Source organism: Arvicola amphibius, chromosome 9 (assembly GCF_903992535.2).
Source record: "Arvicola amphibius chromosome 9, mArvAmp1.2, whole genome shotgun sequence".
NCBI classification, from domain to species: Eukaryota; Metazoa; Chordata; class Mammalia; order Rodentia; family Cricetidae; genus Arvicola; species Arvicola amphibius.
Window position 1 is genome coordinate 56,006,872 of NC_052055.2, and position 19,686 is coordinate 56,026,557.

The window sequence follows — 19,686 nt, forward strand, 5'->3', positions numbered from 1 at the left end:
CTATTGGGTAGACGACACTATGTAGGCTGTCGCAATGTACTTCTTGCCATTTCCGTAGGTGGTCTTATCCCACGTGTAGGTCTGGATGCTCAGAGGATAGCCACCCAGGCTTAAGTGGCACCTGTAGGGAAAGATCATGAATCGAGTCAGAAGAGCCCACCACTTCACCCATCTCTGTTCCAGATGGAAAAGACCTCGTCATCCCCAGCAGAAGCGTTTCAGCCTCCCAGACAGAGTGGCCCGCATTCCGAAGCCTCTGTCCCAACTCCCTGAGCTTGGCCAGCTTTCCAAATCTGGACTTTGGTGTCTCTCTGCCTATGGGACAGTGCTCCCTGTCCTTCCCAGAGAAATACTCTGAATGCCTCGAGCTGAATGCTTTGGAAATTAGGTGTTTGCTTTCTGCTTCAAAAATAATAGGACCAGAGCAAGGCACTTGGGCACATGTCCATAAACTCAGGATTCAGAGAATCTACAACCCCAGCTACATAGTGAGACAAAGCCCCCAAAAAATAAATAAATGAAAACAAAACGTATTAGGACCCAAACAAATTCTCAAGTGACAGAGGCCAGTTATTATCAACTGCTCTCTTTGGGACTCTGTGGTTCTCCCAAACAGCCAATCAGGGTTCAGGGATCCGGGACAACCGCACTACTGACGTCTTGGTAGATTATGATACTGAATGCTTCACTCGAGGAGGGAAGAAAGGAGCTACATGGTGCTGCTGCTAGGGTGAAGACTGGCAGCGACCAGTCTAATCTGACCACTTCACTGTGGAAGGGAAGAGCAATAGTTTCTCCAACCTTTCCAGCCAGAGTGGAAGCCCTAATGTCTCCTGACGCCACCCTAGATGGTGATGTACAGTCAGACTCCCATGCTGCTCTTGTCTCTCGGTCGCCCCAGTACTCACTTTCTGCCTGGCCTGGTGATGAAGCACAAAGAATAGAGGGCAAACTCGAACTCGGGGCTGCTGCCAATGAAAGCTGAGCCCACTTCCTTGTAGTAGCCATCCCAGTTGAACTGCATGGCTAGCACATCAGGGTAGGAATCCCACTGCAGAAGAAAGGACAGCAAAAGTCACGTGATAGAACCGGGCACCGTCAGTCAGCTAGTATTTATGGGAATTCTTGAGGAGCCTTCTAGAGACACTTGCTTTAAACAGACAGAAGGGACAGCCTACCGTGCAAAGTGCCCGAGTCCCACTCAGACCCACTGTCTGAAGCTACCAGTGGCAATGGGGCCAGAATGACACCCACGTGATCAACCAGAGTGAAGGGAAACAAACAGGTACTCCCTATGGCCCTCCACATGCAAGAGACCAGTTTATTACCCCAAATCATTTTCTGGCCTAGGGCAGCAAAAGTTTCTTATAAAACATGGAGTTTAGCTCAGTTAGCCAGGGTGGACATCACTGCCACCCTCTGAGGATGACATTCAGGCAGGGAGTAAATGCACAGCTTTGTTCTATGGTCTAAGAATCAGGCCTTGGCCCCCAGCTGAATGTGGTACCCTCTATCTCCTGTCCCTGGCAGTTTTGCAGGCTTCACTGTTGGGACTTGGGGTGGAAATCTGCTCTCTAGCAGATGAGAACATGGTTTCTGTTGGGTGGCTGTCTGTTGGGTGGCAGTGAGAAGCAAGTCTGATGGCTTGACAGCCAGAGGAAGAGCAGGAGGTCTGGGCACCCACCAGGCCCCTCCAGCCCAGGGACTTACAGGCCCATCATAGTTGTGACTGTAATAGTCAAGCAGACCCTCCTTCTCCTGCAGGTAGAAGCGGATCCAGTTGTGGAAGCCAGTGACCTTGCCCTTTTTCACTTCGCCTGTAATAAAGAGCCCAAAGTGGGTGTCCGGGCTGCCTTCCCATCCCCTTCCCCTCCAGTTTATCTCTACCATTCCACGCCAAGCCTGTCTCCCATCTCCAGGCTCTCTTACTTAGCCCCTTGCCTGATACCCTCATATGACTGTTCTCTCTGGCTCAAGACTCCAGAAGACTTCCTCCTAGACAATCCTCTGCTCTGACATACTCTTCTGACTGCTTTCGCAGGATCAAGCCAGGCTCAGTGAGAACCACAAGGATGAGGGTGCACAGTAGCCTCTGTAGGAAGCCCCTAACCAAGCCACAAAGCAGAGGATCATTCAGAGGCAGACATACCAGCCAACAGTCGCTCATGGAATCCTGGGAGCGCCTGGACTGGTTTTCTTTCCCACCTAGATATTCTAGATGAACTGTCATCCCTCAGCGTGGCTTCTCAGATGCCCCTCACACTTGACCTGGGAGTCCCTCCCTGCCAGCGGCTTGACTACCTGTTAACCAATGCTCAGGGCTGACCTGCCCCTAAGCAGAGCCATTCTCCTTCATCTTCATCTCTCCCACTCTTTCTCTGCCAAGCAGAGTGAGCCTACCTGAGAAGACATGTTCAAAGCCACTCGAATCCCTTTCTTCATTGCCTCTTGAGTACAGCCCAAACCACATGTTCTTCAAATCATCCACAAACTCTTGTTCGGAGCTGTAGCGGTCTGTGGAGAGAAAAACAAAGGACTCTTCAGCAAGGAGCTAGAGCAGTCCTGGGAAGCAAGGAAGGGTATCTGCTCCAGTGCATCAGGAGGCATTCACCAAATGTGACCAGACTTTCATTCTACATGGTCAAGGGTCTCAGGAGTACACACACACACACAGAGAGAGAGAGAGAGAGAGAGAGAGAGAGAGAGAGAGAGAGAGAGAGAGAGAGAGAGAGAGAGAGAGAGAGACAGAGAGAGAGAGACAGAGACAGAGTCACAGAGAGAGACACACAGAGAGAGAGACACACACAGAGAGAGAGTCTCTACAGCTTGCATTCCAGGGAAAGACTTGAATAATAAACAGAAATTATAAATAATATCTCAGATAAGTATGAAGGGCACCCATAACAACTAGAGGATGATGTGGGAGCAAGGAGTACTATGTGTTTGGGGATTTGGGGTATTGTTTTTAGACAGGGTTTTACTAAGTAGTCCTGGCTGTTCCAGAATAGAATACATAAACCAAACTGGCCTTGAGCTCACAGAGCTCTGACTATTTCTGCCTCCCAAATGCTGGAATCTGAGATATATGTCATCACACCTGGCAGAAGTACTTTGTCTTGAATGCGCCTCTCAGAAGTTTGTAAGACACTTGATACCTCCTTCAAAATGAAGATGTAGTGTCTCCAGAGGTAGTTAGGGTGATGGATGTGGTGGCTCACGCTTTTAATCTCTGCACTCAGGAGGCAGAGACAGGTGGATCTCTGTGAGTGTGAGGCCAGCCTGGTCTACACAGTGAGTTCTAGTACAGCCAGGGTTATATAGAGAGTCCCCATCTCAAAAAAAATAAATAAAAAGGATAATTGGGCTATGAAGTTCTGTCCAATGAGTGAATTGATGCCATTCTGTGGGGGTCCACACTGAGTGGATGGTTTCCTTTCAATTTTAAAGTTTAGAAAGATGAGTTTAGAGCTGGGTGTGGTAGTAAAAGCCTGTAGTCACATGAAAGTTGAAAGTCACCCTCAAGATAAAATGAGTTCAGGGCCAGCATGGGTTACATGAAACTTTGTCTCAAAATAAGTAATAACAAAAATAAATTCAGCTCTCTCCTTAGCCTTTCTCACTCAATCGATCTCTGCATTATGGGATGTCACAACACAGCACGAAGGCCCTCGTGAGATGCTGCCCTACCATTTCTAGAACTGTGAACAGTATTTCTATTCATACTTAGACACACACACACAAACACAGAAAGATACACATACACAAACATACAAACAAACATATACACAGAGATTCACACACACAAGACCCTCAGACTCATATGCACACATACACACAGAGACACACACACATACATACACATATACATACAGGCACACACACATACAGGCACACACATAGACACACACAGACACACACAGAGGCATACACACATATGCAAACACAGAAAGATACACACACACAAACATATACAAACACACAAACAAGCATACACACACAGACTCACACACACAAGACCCTCACAGACACATGTACAATATGCACGCATACACACAGAGACACACACATACATGCACATATAAATACAGGCACACACACAAATGCACACATACACACTTACAGAGACACCAGACACACACACACACACAGAGACACATACACATAGAGGCACACACAATACACAAACATAAACACACAGAGACATTCACACAAACATACACAAACACACACACAAGCATACACACAGAGACTCACACAAATAAGACCCTCACAGACGCACATACACATATGCACACATACAAAGACACACACACATACACGCAAAAATGCATACAGGTACACACAGAGACATACACACACTCACAGAGACACACACATACACACACTCACAGAGACACACGCACACATTCCTAACTCCTGGACTTTATGCACAAGAACTGGATGAATTGTGGTGATGATCAGGAGATGAGGTGACCTAGAGAGGAGCAGGTATGGGGAATAGAAGGAACAGTGAGTTCCTCTATGCTGTGTTATGTAAATAACAGATAGCCAAGTGGAGCTGTTGAAAAGGCCACTGGGCCCCAAGGGAAAAGTCAGAGCTGGAGTTTTAAATCAGGGACTTCCAGAATTGTGTGGAGGATCCAAAACAGATACCAGGAATATTCTTTCCTTTCAAGGACTTAAAACACTGTTGGAAAACAAGACTGAGTAGACATGAACAGAATGGTTTCACAGACCAAATAGTTACCCTTATTAGTACTTGCTGGGTGTCCCCTTTTGATGTTTTGCAAGCATCAACCTTCAAAGACCTTAAGGCACAGATAAGACCAGGAGAGGTCACAACAGCACTGTGCAGGTGTTTAACTTGCCTCATGTTGCTAAAACCAAATCCCTGCAACTGCAGTTTATAATTTTTTTTAGATTTATTTATTTATTATGTAGGCAACATTCTGCCTGCATGTATGCCCACATGCCAGAAAAGGGCATCAGATCTCATTACAGATGGTTGTAAGCCACCATATGGTTGCTGGGAATTGAACTCAAGACCTCTGGAAAAGCAGCTGCTGCTCTTAACCACTGAGCCATCTCTCCAGACCCCTGCAGTTTATAATTAATAGAAGTTTAGCTGCCTCACATTCTGGAGTCTAGGAAATCAAACAAGTCCCGGCATGTGAGAAGGGCCAGGCAAAGCAAGCATACTACAGAGTCAGATTCTCTAATAGCGTATTCTCAGTGGTCCACGGATCCACAGTTGGAGTCGCCTCCCAAAGTTCTCACCTCTAGACATCATCAACATACGGCACTAGAGATTACATTTTTAATACGCGAAATTTGGGAGATGCCCTTAAACTATAAGACCAGAATTGCACCTCTGGTAACAGACCCAACTGTCAAACCAAGTCTGTCTGGCTGAGCTATTCTGGGCTGTATTCTGATCTCTCAAAGGCTGAAGAGATGTGGCAGGAGCTGCTGGTGCCTTTGTAAATGTAGCAGGCTAGTGGGAGCTGGAATGCGGGAGCTGGGGTGAGTTCCGGGACGTCTGTTCTGAGTACTGGAAGGCTGTTTCTGGCTACTTGTTCACTTAGGTCTTCCAGCCTGGCTAGACTTCTGATTCTCTTACTGAAAAAAAAAAAAAAAACTACGGGTTTAGTTCAGTGGTTCTCAACATGTGGGTTGCAACCCCTTTGGCAAACCTTTTTCTCCAAAAATACTTACATTACGATTCATAACAGTAGCAAAATAACAGTTATGAAGTAGCAAGAAAAATAATTCTATGGTTGGGGGTCACCACTATGTGAGGAACTGTATTCAAGAGTCCCGGCATTAGGAAGCCTGACAGAGCATTAGCATGCCTCTGTCTCTCGTGTGTTTACCACAGAGCAGACACCAGGGGGCATCATAGGATTGCATGTATCTTAGAGAACCACTCCGGTGTTTCACCTCTAACAACAGAGTTAGTAAGTTACTCTGCTGTAGTCTAAGGCTGCAGACCAAAAGCAGCAGGTCTGCCTGGACACGGTCCCCGGGGGACAGCAAAGGAGACCTGTACGGATCCGCCTCCGAGACCGTCCAGCTTGCCAGAGTTCAGAAAAGGAATCTGGAGGATACTAACAAACAGAACCAGAGCCAAGAAGTCCCAAAGCCTAAACCTTTTTTGGTCTGATTTGCATGTATCTGTTTCTGGAGGTGGTCCAGTCAGACCACTTCCTAATCAGCCTTTGCTGATTCTCTGTTGCCGTCCAGGAGAAGGAGGTATGGACAGCCCCACTTACCCAAACGTAAGGCTTCTGACATGACTCTGGGATCCATGGGGTGGCTGAAAAGTGCCCAGAGTATGGATAGAGTTGGGGTGGGGAGCTCATTCCCTTCAGAAGGTAGGAAACTCACAAGATGACTGACGTTCAGTCTAAAGATGGGTGATCTAAGCAACAAGCCAGTCAGAAGGTCGTTCAGCTCCTGCTAGGGTCCCCAATCTCTATAGATTCTAGCCATGTCTTTGATACCTTCAGGCTGATACTGGTCTCCATGCAGAGTCTCTTTGCTCTATTACCCGTTCTCACACCACCACCACCACCGCCACTGCAGCGGCCACCAGAGACCTCAGCAATGTCTGGCTTTCCTGGAGTCACACCTCATCCCATAGCTTTGTGGCTCACTCACTCTGCTGATGGAGAAAACCATAGAGCTCCTTCATGACAGCTGTCTTCATGACCTCCCTGAGGAAGAGAGCCTGCTCCTGCAGCTCTTGGGCACTGAAGTGCTCCCCGTGGCCGGTGGCCCGCTGGTAATTGTTGAGCAGGTTGATGAAAGCTGCGTAGGTAGGCTTGGTGAACAACTGCTCGTTGACGTAAGTGAAAAGCCTGCAGCAAGCGGATGGAGAGCCATTAGGGGGCTTGCACATGCCGTAGACACTCTCCCAGAATCTTCCAAACAGGCCAGGGGCAGCACATAGAGATGGACGGGTTCAGGGTTCAGAAGCAAAGGCAATGTGAGGGGCTTTTGAAAGGCAACTCTGAGGTCTGTCTTAGTCTACCTCACTGATTGTAAGATCAGCATTATCTCAGCCTGGCCAGCCACAGAAACCTTTTGGCTATCCACCCACCTACCCTCAAGGTGATTTCTTTGTTTCTGGAAATTAAATTGTCTCCCTCTCCCTTTGAGCTTGCTTGACTTGTGGAGCAAGACCTGAAAGTGAGGGCGGAGGACAGATAGAGTGAGGGTTGTGAGGGGTGAGGGGCACTCACGGCTCCGGACAGCGGTCCACTTGGTTCCCTGTCTCTGATGGGGAGACACGGTTTTGACTGTTGAGGACAATGTCTTCCTTGTGGGCTTTATTGGTGTCTACCCTGTAGATGGTCTCAGAGATACTCTGAAGGTCCTCGTTGGTTACAGCATCACTGCGGTGGGAGAAGCCCTCTAAGAGGAATTGGGAGAGGGGTGGTCTGAGAGCTGGAGGAAGGCAGGGCACTGTCTGAAGACCAATAGCATCCCCCTCTTGGCCCCTTCTGGAAGGAAGCTTGCTCTAGTGAGGGGGAACACCACCCAATACTCTGCAGTTAGAGGGCAAGATAGAAACAGACCGCTAAGGTCAGCACGTATCATTGCCACGATGCGCACAGAAAGCCCACATCAGGTTCCAAACTGAAGCAGGCATCGGAATCCCCTGGAAGATTTAATCAGAGGGGTGAACCCAGTCCAGAGTTTCTGAGCAGTTGGTCTGGGGCACAGGCCTAGGGCTGGTCGCCTCGCCTAAGGATTCTCAGATGCTCCTGATGTCGTGGGTCCAAGGACCACACTGGGAGAACTCTAGAGAGTTCCCGTGTGTGGGGGGCTATGCTGCCAGAGCAGACTGACCATGGTCACCACACAAGCTGTAAAAATCTTCACAGCAGTTCCCAAACTCTTGGCATCGGTCATTGCAGTGGCAAGGCTGGTGCTTGTCGTAGGCTTCCCGGCAGCGGCCCTGGCAGGAGTTTGGTGCAGCGTACAGGTCTAAGAGGACAGAGAAGAGAGTGTGTGTGGTGTGTGTGTGTGTGTGTGTGTGTGTGTGTGTGTGTGTGTCCCTGGCAACCTCGAGAGGGTGTGCTAGGAGCCTAAGGACCAATTCTTCTACCCACACCCGTAGCTGGGTTCCTTGCTAAAGGTCTCCTGGGGGCAGGGGACTAATCACTTGCACACCCTGCAGTCAGGAAGTTCTTTGCTTTCTGATGTAGGACTCTACTCTCTGGCCTGTTGTTTTTATAATCTTCCCACCCTAAAAATAAAACCTCTTCTACTCCATCCCCCCCCCCCAGGCCTCAGACGTTTTCCTGGTCACCCTCCCACTTGGTTGCTTGGATCACACCAGGGTCTCCTCTGGTCAGATGCAGCCTCATTCTTCTGGCTTGGGTCTAGTTCCTTGCCTCTGTTGTGGCACCCTCTCCCTTTGTCACCCCCTGTACTATCTGGAGTTCATGCTTACGGCTGACTGGGATCTCATCCTCTGGATCCAGGAACTCCTTTGGCTCCGGAGGGTCTTCTTCAGCTGTAACGTAGGAAAATAATGTCACCAACCATCCTGGCATTTCCAGCCTCAAAGCAATTGTGTATGGACAAACCCCTCACATTGAAGGCTCAGGACGGGAAATGTGAGGTATTTCCAAGGTCAGATTACTGAAAACTTAGGGGGAAAACAAAACTATTTCCCCCAGGTGACAAAGGTCCTCCCATTTTGGCATTTGGGGCCCCGCTGTGCTCAGAAGGACTAAAAAGAAAAGTCCATAAAAAGCGGAGGAAGAGGCGGGCGAGTCCCACCAGGACTGCAAACCAATTCAAGTTACCACATATGAATAGAGCATTTCAGCATTCTCCAAATGACAAGGCTGTCGGTTCAGAACATCCTGTTCCTATTAAGAGAGCTGGGGAGGGGAGGGACCCACGACTCCCTGGGGGTGGGCTGGGCAGGTGTTAAGTATTGTTGAAGCACTGTTAAAATCTGTTTAGAATCAGTTAATGGTCGGGATTTGTTCTTCTAGTTCTTACTGTAAGCACTCCTTCGGATGTTTTCCTGTAAGCCAGCGGGGGATGGGCAGCTTGACTCCCTAACTGCCAGCTATTGGACTCTCTTGCTGTCTCAGATGCCCGGGTTAAGCAGCTAGCCATTCTAGCCACCTGCCAGCTCCAGTGTGTGACGGGAACTACTTGATGGTGGCAGCTGCTTACCCCGAAGCCACAGTCCCAGGCACGACCATTTCAAAGAGTTTACACCACAACTTGGTTCAATCGCCAGCGTCTGTGAACTCTAGCTGACTCTGCCACAATTGCCACCCAAGCCAGAGGCCGAGCATTTCCCCTGCGGGCCCAACCTAGCTTTACTGTGGGTCCCAGCCTCATAGGGGGGTCGTATAACTGAATGTGTCACGAAGAATTTGCCAACAGTAAAATGTTTCTGAACTGGAAATGGCTGAAAATTAAACCCCCAAATCAAACATAATGAATCTGAGGTGTTTCTGGCAGGATCCAATCATGTGTCGTGTGACCTCTCTGCATCTTTGGTTCTGAACATACAACATACATCACGCGTGTCATCACACCACCCAAAGCCACCAATCACACAGGTCTGCTCTGGTGCAGAACTGCAGTATGTTGTGAATTACAATGTCCTTTGTTTGTTTGTTTTAATGTTGTGTGAGACAGGCCCTCAGGTAGCCCAGGCGGGCTCTGAACTCACTAGGTAGCTGAGGATGGTCTTGAACTACTGGGCCTTCTGTTTCTACCTCCCAAGTGCTAAGGGTTACAGGCATGCACCACCGTATGTGGCTATAACAGCAAATGTTTGATATGCATACCTGTTGTATATAGATAGCTATGTAACATAGGCATAGGCTCTTGGGCATAAAGGAGTCCCAAGCAGAGGGAGGAGGGATTGTAAGAATCTCAAAAGGACAATGCCATGACTGGAGTAAACACCGAGCTTCGCAGCGTGGGCGGTTTGCTGTGCCTGGACACCTCTTCTCTAGCTACAACATCAGGTTTTGGGAGCTAGGGAGAGAGAGAGTCGCCCATCCCGCTGTTGTGATTAAACCCAACAAAATGTTTCTCTGAGCATTTTCTTTTCCGCTTTCAGGAGAGTGAGCTGAGCTGAACCCAAATTAAAAAGGCAGCAACTGGACTGGAAAAAGACATAATCTGCAGCAACCACCAGCACCGGAGCACCTCAGCAGCAGCTGCCACCACCACAGCAGCAGCAGCAGCAGGCAGCAGCAAGAGAACAGGTTAAGCTGCAGAAGTGGTGGGCAGAAGGGAATCATGGGAAATGTGCAACCCTTGAGACGGGCACTAGCTCCCGGAGGTAAGGGCAGGGCCCATTGTGGATCAGGAGACCTGTGACCATTCCTTTGACTGGACCATTAACACAGGATTACCTTTCCTGTGGAGCTCAAGAGCCATGCATAAGGTATGTGAACTTCTCGCTGGCTAGCCAGCCCTGCCATGTGCTCAGAATTACCAGTCTTAATAAAAATGACCTCAGTTCTAAGTTATTTCCCACCCTAAGTCTCATAAAACGTCACCAATAGGGCAACAAGGCAACCTGGCAGTATCCTTGATCCTTGGAACCCCTCCCACTTTCTATTTCCTTTCTTGCTTTTTCTTAATAAATCCACATTAATTTAACTTAATAAGTCCACATTAATTTACGTTGCTGGCTCCTTCTCAGCCTTTCCTTACTCCTCTTAAATGCGAAACAATGAACTAAACAAGGAGTCTATTAAAAAGTGGTTTTTCAAGGTCTGGAGAGATGGCTCAACAGTGAAGAGCAATTGCACTTCCAGGGGAAGTTGGATTTTCCCAGCACATGCGTCAGGTGGCTCTCAACTGCCAAGACTCCAGCTCCAGGGGGCCCGAGGCCTTCTTCAGAACTCCCAAGCTACAAGTACATACACACCACACACAGACACACACACACACACACACACACACAGAGAGAGAGAGAGAGAGAGAGAGAGAGAGAGAGACGTGCATGCACACACTTGCACATGCACACAAATAAAATAAATATTAAAAAAATGATTTGTCAAGAAGTATTTCCATAGCTGGGCCTGGGCATAAGGGTCTGCAATCCTAGCTACTTAGCAGACTGAAGTAGGAGGATCACAAGTTCAAGGTCAACTTGTGTTACATAGTGAGTTCAAAGCTTACCTTGGACACTTAGTTATATCCTGTGTCAGAATAAAAAGTAGAAAATGAGCTGAGAATACAATTCAGTGGGTGAGCACCTGCCTCATATATCTGAGACCTATGATTCGATCCTAGTACAGAGGGAGAAATGCCTTTAAATCTGTATCGATGGAGAAACAAATGACCCTTTGGGGATGGGCATATGTTGTGGGAATTTCTTTCTGCCAACAGTTTTTGGGTACCAGCCTTAGTGGCTTCTGTGTGTGGACATGATCTCTTTAATCAGATATCCGATTGCAGCTTCCAGCTGCCCCTCAGGGCAGAGGACCACAGTGGCTCCAGTGGCTCTCTGCCTTGTTATTTGTGAATGTCCCCCAATAAACATTTCATATCCCTATATTTCAGACTCTCATGGACTCACCCACGCGTACAGGCATGCCTTTGTTTTTTGTTTTGTTTTGTTTTGTTGCTATTTTGAGACAGGTTCTCACTATGTAGCCCTGGCTGTCCTGGAACTCACTATGTACACCAAGCTGGCCTCCAACTCACAGAGATCCACCTGCCTCTGTCCCCTAGAGTGCTAGGAATAAAGGTGTGTACCACCACGTCCCACATGGGAAGGACAGTCTAAAGCAGTGGTTGCTTATTTCACTCCCGGGAGAAGAGTGCTCTGTGCTTTGACAGCCACAGAGGCCAAACGGTCTTCCTCATGTCATGTAGACTGTGAGTGCTGCCTACCACTTATGCGTGTGCTTCCCAGTGTGACTAATAGTGAACAATATCATATATACTAAAGTGTTGTTTTGTGGCTTAAACTTTCAAGACTCTGTTTTTGGGTTTTTTTTTTAAGATTTATTTATTTATTATGTATATGATGTTCTGTCTGCGTATATGCCTGCAGGCCAGAAGAGGGCACTGGATCTCATATAGATGGTTGTGAGGCACCATGTGATTACTGGGAATTGAACTCAGAACCTCTGGAAGAGCAGCCGATGCTCAACCTGAGTCGTCTCTCCAGCCTTCCCCACCCCAAGATATTGTTAATCCTGGTTGTTCCCTCAGATCTTCCAGGTGCTCTACTTTAATTTAGGAACTTCCTAGAAAAGCCGAGACTAGTGATGAGCCAATCTCTGACCCTCGTCCCTGCCCTCCACACTCTGCTCCTTTGCCCTGAAGCCCTCTCCTCCGTCTCCAGCCTTGCTCTGGACTTCTGGACACTAGCCCAGACTTGCACACAGGCTGAGATGACATGTGTCCCAACCCTTCATCCCACATGCTGCCTCACCAGTGCACAGATGTTCATAGTCGTCACAGCAATCGTCATGTTGGGGACACCGACGATCACACTGGCAGTCTGCATCCCGGTTAAATTTCTCGTTACAGCGAGACGCACATGACTCCAGGTTTCCTACAACAGTCAAGATGACCAGTTCAGTGCTTCAGGGATCCTATGCTTTTCTTAAATTGTCCCTGCACGAGGGCTCAGGGAGGAACAAGGAAGGCCATCGCTGCCTACAGGACAGCCATGTTTATAGCCTCCTAGCTCAGTGTAGGCCTTTCCCACACTTAGGTGCCCTGCATGACCTAGGTTCAGAGTACCAACCAGCGGCTCAGACTCAGGTGCCTGTTGGAGGGACCAGTGACAGAAACAAGCAAAGAAGCAGTGTGTGAGAAGTAAGATTGTCACAAATTGAACAGGGAGAGTTTGACTGGAGTCTACCATCACTTTCCAGCAGCAGGAGACATAGCCGGAGCCTCCAGATTGCCCAAAGAACACCTCATTTGGGAGTGAAAATTTCTCAGATTTTAAACTTCCAGCAGGCTGAAGAAAGAGGTCAGTGGCCAAGACAAGTTTTGTGGGCCTGTCCCGTGGCTGAGGGAGAGTCGCCACTGCCACAGTGGTGCCTCCTGCCACTCCTGAGCCACCCCTCACTCTGCTCCTACCCTGTTTCTATTCTTTGTTCTCCCCTCCTTCAGCCTCTCTTCTGCACCCTGTTTCCCCATGTCACTCTCTGCTTCTTCCAGCCTCTGGAATGCATTCTGTGCTTGGGTGGGGAATGAGGCCAATGTGGGTGAGAATTGGGCTTTGGGACAGGATTCTGTTATGCAACCACAGACCACATCCCTTGCTCCAGACAAACCATTTACAGAAGCAAGCTTTTGGTCACAAGGGGCATATGACCAGAACTTTTGTTTTCTTTTGTTTTGTTTTGTTTTCTGAGGCAGGATTTCTCTGTGTAGCTCTGCTGTCCTGGAACTTGCTCTGTAGACCAGGCTGTCTTCAAACTCAGAGATCCTGCCCCTGCCTCCCAAGTGCTGGAATTAAAGGAGTGTGCAACCATGCCTGGCAATGACCAGAACTTTTGCAAAGAACAATACAAACACACTGCTACTATGAAAGAGAAACCAGGCCTCACCATGCCCACAACAGCTAAGAGTGCAGGGTAGAGGGTAGGAGAGGAGTCTTCTCACGCTTGACTTAGGGGTGTTTTCATGGGGGCGTCTGAGGCTTGGGTGTCAGGAACACTGGGTTTCGGAGTCAGGCTGAAGACTACACAGAAGTCAGGGCCAGAGTCAGAAGCCAGGCATGTTTGTAATGCCAAGATTTGTGAGGTAGAAGCAGGAGGATCAGGTGTTCAAGGCCAGCTTTAGTAGAAAAACAAGTTCAAAGTCAGCCTGGGCTACATCAAATTTTGTCTCAAAAAAAGCAAAAACAAAACAGCCACAAGAAGCCAGGCAGTGGTGGCACATGCCTTTAATTCCAGCACTGGGGAGGTAGAGACAAGCAGATCTGTGAGTTCGAGGCCAGCTTGGTCTACAGAATGAGTTCCAGAACAGCCAGGAAACCTTGTCTCGAAAAAACAGCCACAAGAGTCAAAGTTGCCATGAGCATCTGGATAGGGCCAGTGAGGAAATATAACCCTGACTTAGACCAGGGCTGCTATTAGCCTTCAACTTAGAGCTACAGTGAGGAGAAACTTGCACTAAGTTGATCGATAAACAGTTTTGTATTAATTGCTATTGGGTAGGGAATGGAGTAAGATTAAACTTGATTTAGGACTGAGCATGTACCAGCTCTAGAAAGGGAGAAATAATCTGAGTTTTGTCTCAGGTTAGACTTGGGGCTGGGATTACATCACACCTAATGGGGGTACGTAGCGGAGCGATGCTGGCCTCTGGTACCCAGCCGCCTGAGTTGGAATCCTAGCCAGGATGCTTCCCAGCTGTGTGATCTTGGGCAAGTTATTTCACTTTCTATGCCTCTGTTGGCTTATCTGTAAAAATAAGAAAAAACCAGAGTCTATCTCATAGAACGTGCATAAGAAGTAAATGAGTTAAGCTTGGCAAAGCGCTTCCTGTGGTGTATGACACAGAACGGGGCCACTTCAGTCTTTGTTATATAAATAAACAATGGCCACATTCCATGTCCATACCGGAGACCGCAAATATCCAGACTGGTTTCAGCAATCATCCCTGGTTAGGGAACCTGCCCACAAACGACTTGCCTGACTCCCTCCCCCAGTTCAGCTGGGCCATCCTGTGAGGAGCTGGGTTGTTTGCAGGTGTGCGTTCTGGGATGTTTTACCAGCTGATGTCATTGTCACTATGAGTCTATTTGCAGCAGAGAGGTGTCAGGTCAAGGTTAAATCAGGTCCTGAGGCCATTGCCTATTGTGTGCAGGGCCTCTAACACATCCAAGAAGGCAGGGTATTAGTCTGGGAGATTGTCCTAAAGAAGGCCAAGCCCAAGGCCACTTTTCCATCTGAGCACACAGGGAACCCTTCGTGAATCTTAAGTCATCTCACTTGGCACCTAAACGCTAAGGTCTTGAGAAAAAGTGTTCAGCTCAGGAGGAAGGCTGGGCCAGCTGCTTGCCCCACCAGCCTGGCAGAACACCCAGAGTCCAGAGGGAAAGTAAGTGAGTGGGGGCCTTGCTCTTAATGGGCCACTGAGACAGAGTCCAAGGGTGGAATTCACTGTTCTAGGGCTGGCAGGAGCTGAGAGAGAGGGAGAGAGTGTGTGTGAATAGCTGGCCGTGGAGCTCAGGAGAGCACTCCCCCTGGCCCCTGCTGTGTGGATTTGTCATCTGCTTCAGAACTTTGTCTCCAGTAAGAACTCAATGCCACCAGGTCTCACATTCCTCTGTGAGTGTCTTTTGCTTCAGAGTAACCTTGGGACATGGGGGTGGCTGGCATGGAGTTTTTCCTACAGGAACCTCACTGTGCTGTCCTGGGGACACTAAATGACTCCTCGTTCTGACTTCAGGTTCCCACCCTTTGATAAAAAGTCTTTGTATAAGTCTCACTCACCAAGCTAGGGCCCGTATGACTACTTCAGCAGCCTCTGCCCCTTGCTTCTCTGCCCAGTCTCTTCTTCTCCTCGGCCTTTCTTCATTTTACCTTTTCTCTTAGCCTCGGATTTTCCTACCACTCCTCATTTGGAATTCTGATTCCTTCCCCTGTAAAAAACTAGGTTTCTCTGCATCTTCAAAGACCGTAAGCCCGATACAACCTTAATACTCTTTCCCCACTGACCATTAAAAAGCTTAGCACCAAGCCTGGATGGTTACAGGATCCCTGTATGTCAGCCCTCAGGCCTTTTGACAACTGAAACATCCTCACATATTTTCTCTCAGGGAAGCCCAGATGTTATTTCCATGGAAACCTAGTGAGCTAAAAACCTTCATTTCCAAGACCAGCTTCCTGCCTCTGTTCACTTGAAAAAGCCAAGGCCTTGGAAGGCACCTGGCTGATAGGCCATGACCTGTGCCCCCATGACTCCTGGTGTGGCTCATACTTGGGTACCCAAGTCTGAAAATGCTGGATGCTAGGACAGAACTAACAGGAGTGTTGTTTTTTAGCAAAATTTCAATCATTCAATTTTTATCAATAAAGACTCGGCAGTCAGATGTTGGGGTGAAAGCCTGCTAGCTCGTAGAAGCAGATAAAGCACCCAGCTGACCTTCCTCCTCCACCAACATGCCAGAAGCCTTCCCTTTTTCTCTATTTCATCTCAAACAAGACTTCTTACACAGAACTGGCTTCCAGGTCCTTATTGTTAAAAACAAACGATTGGGATTTTGGTTAAAACAACACAGGAGCAGAGACTCGCCCCTACCTTCTGGGGTCTTTCCACTGTACCCTCGCTTCCCGTCCGCCGACAGCAGAGGCTAACCAAGGCAGTCCAGAGCTGCCTGCGCCTCTGAAACCGCAAAAGCCATGCCCTCAGGGACCTCCTGCAAGGACCAGATGTCTCCTGTGCCATCTTCTCCTAGAGCTGGCGTGTCCCAACCCTCTGATCACCCTAACACTGGTTAGTCCCACACGCTCTCCTTCATCCCTACAATGATCAGACCTGAGGTAAGGTCCCGTGCCTACCTACCCTTCCCTCTCTTTCTCTCCCTCTCCAGCCCCAGGACCCGGGCAGAGCGGAGTCCTCAAAGAGGCACATATAGTGTCATGGGAACAGCTTTTCTCATCCATTGCTTTTGTGTTTAGAAATCACACTCAGGGTCCCCCTCTACACACCCGGATGGAGAATGACACCAAAAGTCAGCACCTCCTGGAAAGATCCATGCTAAAACCCTGATAAGTTCCAAGGGGCTGAGCCCTTGCTCGCTTGCTCGGTCCTCCTGCTCTGATCCTGTAGATAGTCCGAGGCAGGAACACCCCGGGAGGGTGGAACTGCAGGAACTCTGACTCTCCTGGGGCAGAGGAGGATGCTGCCCACACCCCTCAGCTCAGCCCCCTCCCTTGGCCCTCCTCCCTACCACCCACTAATCACTAATTAACACCGCAGCAGCTTTTTGCACAGTTACTGAAGCTGTTGGGGGGGGGGGGGACTCTATTCCTCTAATCATTTGTGTAGTCCCAAGTGGGACAGGCCTCACTGCTGAGTCAGGAACTTAAGTTTCCTCCCGAGACCACCCATCTTCTAAGGCTCATCTATCACCTGGCGGCAGAGGAGGGAGTGACCTGAGACAATCAGGCAATCCCAACTCAGAAACCTCCTTCCCTTTTACACTGTGTGGTGGCCGTGGGAAAATAAAACCTGGGCCAAGTATGGAGTCTGGTTATTCCAGTGATGGTAGAGGTGATCCCCGAAGGCTTCAGCTCTGCAATTCCTCCACATCACCAGCCGACTTCAGAGACACAGATCCCAGAACCTCAACCAAGGCAGGCTCTCTATTCTCTAAGCAACCCATCCGACTCCCATGCCCACCAGAGCATGACTTACCAGCCCAGGCCAAGCCACAGAGCATGGCCACTATCAGGGAGACGGAGGCCTTCATGATGCCAGCTGCGGCAGACTGACCGCTGGACTTCCCACTACAATCAAGGTGAATGTCACAGTCCTCAGATGAGCCTTAGTCCGCAGGCAGATCCTTTTAAAGACACCAGGACTTGTGGATCTGGTGTGTCTAGATCCTTCCAGGAAGGAAAGGGGGAGGGAATGGATCGCAGATGGATGGGAGATGGAAAGGGGGTGGGGCCCCACAGCTGTTTGAAGCCAGAGAGAAGGTGACTAAGCAGACAGGTCACGTCAGATGTTGAAAACAGGTAATGCTGGCTATCTGTAGCTAGAAAATAGGCCACACTAGCAGACGCAGCAAGATGAGCCTAGTTTGGCAGGTTCTTTACTCAAGTTAGGGACACTGATGTGCTCATCTTCAGGTGACCTACACCCACCTACCCGCAGTCACAGACCTGGCCTTCCTGGAACTGCAAGCCTAGACCCAAGCTGGGATTCAAGGGACTACTGCGGTCACATTGTTTCATTTCACATGCATGTAGAAACCCCTTCCATGCTTGTTGAATTTACACTTGAATGTCTTCACCGCTGGCAAGGTTGGGGCACATCCTCTTTGGACAGCTCACCTCCTCTCACAGATCTCCTTCCCAACCCTTAGGACTTTTATAACCTAAGACGTGCTGGTAGAGACAAAAACTGATAAGGAATATTGGGGGTGGAATATCAAGTCCCTAAGGGAGCATTCATCAACCCATTCACGACTAGTGGAGGAACTTAGATTCTGTACTGGCTAGTTTTTATGTCAACTTGACACAAGCTGAGGTCACCTGGGAAGAAGGAATCTTAATTAAGAAAATGTCACCCCAGGACTGGCCTGTAGGCAAGTCTGTAAGGCGTTTTTTCTTGGTTGATGATGGATGTGGGAGGGTCCTGCCCACTGTGGGCAGTGCCACACTTGGGAAAGTGGTCCTAGGTTGTATAAGAAAGCAGGCTGAAGCCGGGCGGTGGTGGCGCACGCCTTTAATCCCAGCACTCGGGAGGCAGAGGCAGGCGGATCTCTGTGAGTTCGAGACCAGCCTGGTCTACAAGAGCTAGTTCCAGGACAGGCTCCAAAGCTACAGAGAAACCCTGTCTCAAAAAACCAAAAAAAGAAAAAAAAAAGAAAGAAAGCGGGCTGAAGCTGGGTGGTGGTGGCTCATGCCTTTAATCCCAGCACTCAGGAGGCAGAGACAGGTGGATCTCTATGAGTTTGAGGCCAGTCTGGTCTACAGAGCAAGTTCCAGGCCAGGCTCCAAAGCTACAGAGAAACCCTGTCTTGAAAGAAAGGAAGGAAGAAAAGAAAGGAGCGAAGGAAGGAAGAAAGGAAGGAGCGAAGGAAGGAAGGAAGGAAGGAAGGAAGGAAGGAAGGAAGGAAGGAAGGAAAGAAGGAAGGAAGGAAGGAAGGAAACAGACTGAAAACATCATGGAGAGCAAGCCAGTGAGCAGTGTTCCTCCATGGCTTCTGCTTCAGTTCCTACCTTCAGGTTCCGACTTTGAGTTTCTGTCCTGACTTCCCTCAAAGATAAAACCTGAGAATCTTAAGATGAAATAAACCCTTACCTCTTCAAGTTGCTTTCGGTTGTGGTGTTTTATCATAGCAATGGAAACCCTAACTAATCATATACAAGCACACAGAAAAAGCAGAACGTGTCTCCAACACTTTATCTACTGGCCCATCTAGACACAAACCCCAGTGTTCCTCATCTTTGGTTCTCCTTCGAATCCATGCTAACGTAGGCTTCCATCTTGACGAGTTCTTTTCAGGGAGCCCTCATGGAAATTTCACAAGACCGGGATCCAAGTGGGGAAGGGGCACAGGAAGATGCACAATGAAGGGTGATGGGAAAGGGGGGCCAACAGAGATGCTGAAGTTGGAGGTGGCGGACTGTGTCCTTTGTGGTGATGTGGAAGAGGAGGAAGAGGCTGAGTCTGCTAGAGCCAGCGCCAGGGGCCAGCCAGCTGCAGGGATGTGGGAAGTGGATATTCTGCCAAGTGATTTTTTATTTTATATTTATTTATTTTTATCTTATATGCATTGGTGGTTTGCTATGAATGTTGGGTTCCCTGGAACTGGAGTTACAAACAGTTGTGAGCTGCCATGTGGGTGCTGGAAATTGACCCCTGGTCCTCTGGAAGAGCAGTCAGTGCTCTTAACCTCTGAGCCATTTCTCCAGCCCCATGTATTTATTGAGCTGCCATTTTATGCTAAGAGCTATGCTGTAACTGGGTTTAGGCCAT

At 48.8% G+C, this 19,686-nt stretch overlaps 1 protein-coding gene across 1 annotated transcript; it reads right to left on the reverse strand.

Moving 5' to 3' along the window:
- On the reverse strand, positions 1-17,449 carry Endou (endonuclease, poly(U) specific). The gene is made up of 10 exons (XM_038344004.1): positions 17,395-17,449; positions 12,443-12,565; positions 8,462-8,524; positions 7,855-7,992; positions 7,245-7,416; positions 6,661-6,860; positions 2,401-2,514; positions 1,711-1,817; positions 909-1,051; positions 1-121 (listed from the first exon to the last, which is right to left on the reverse strand). Exons 1-10 carry the CDS (start codon positions 17,447-17,449, stop codon positions 1-3), a joined length of 1,236 nt encoding a protein of 411 aa, XP_038199932.1.
- Positions 17,450-19,686: the final 2,237 nt, after the last annotated feature.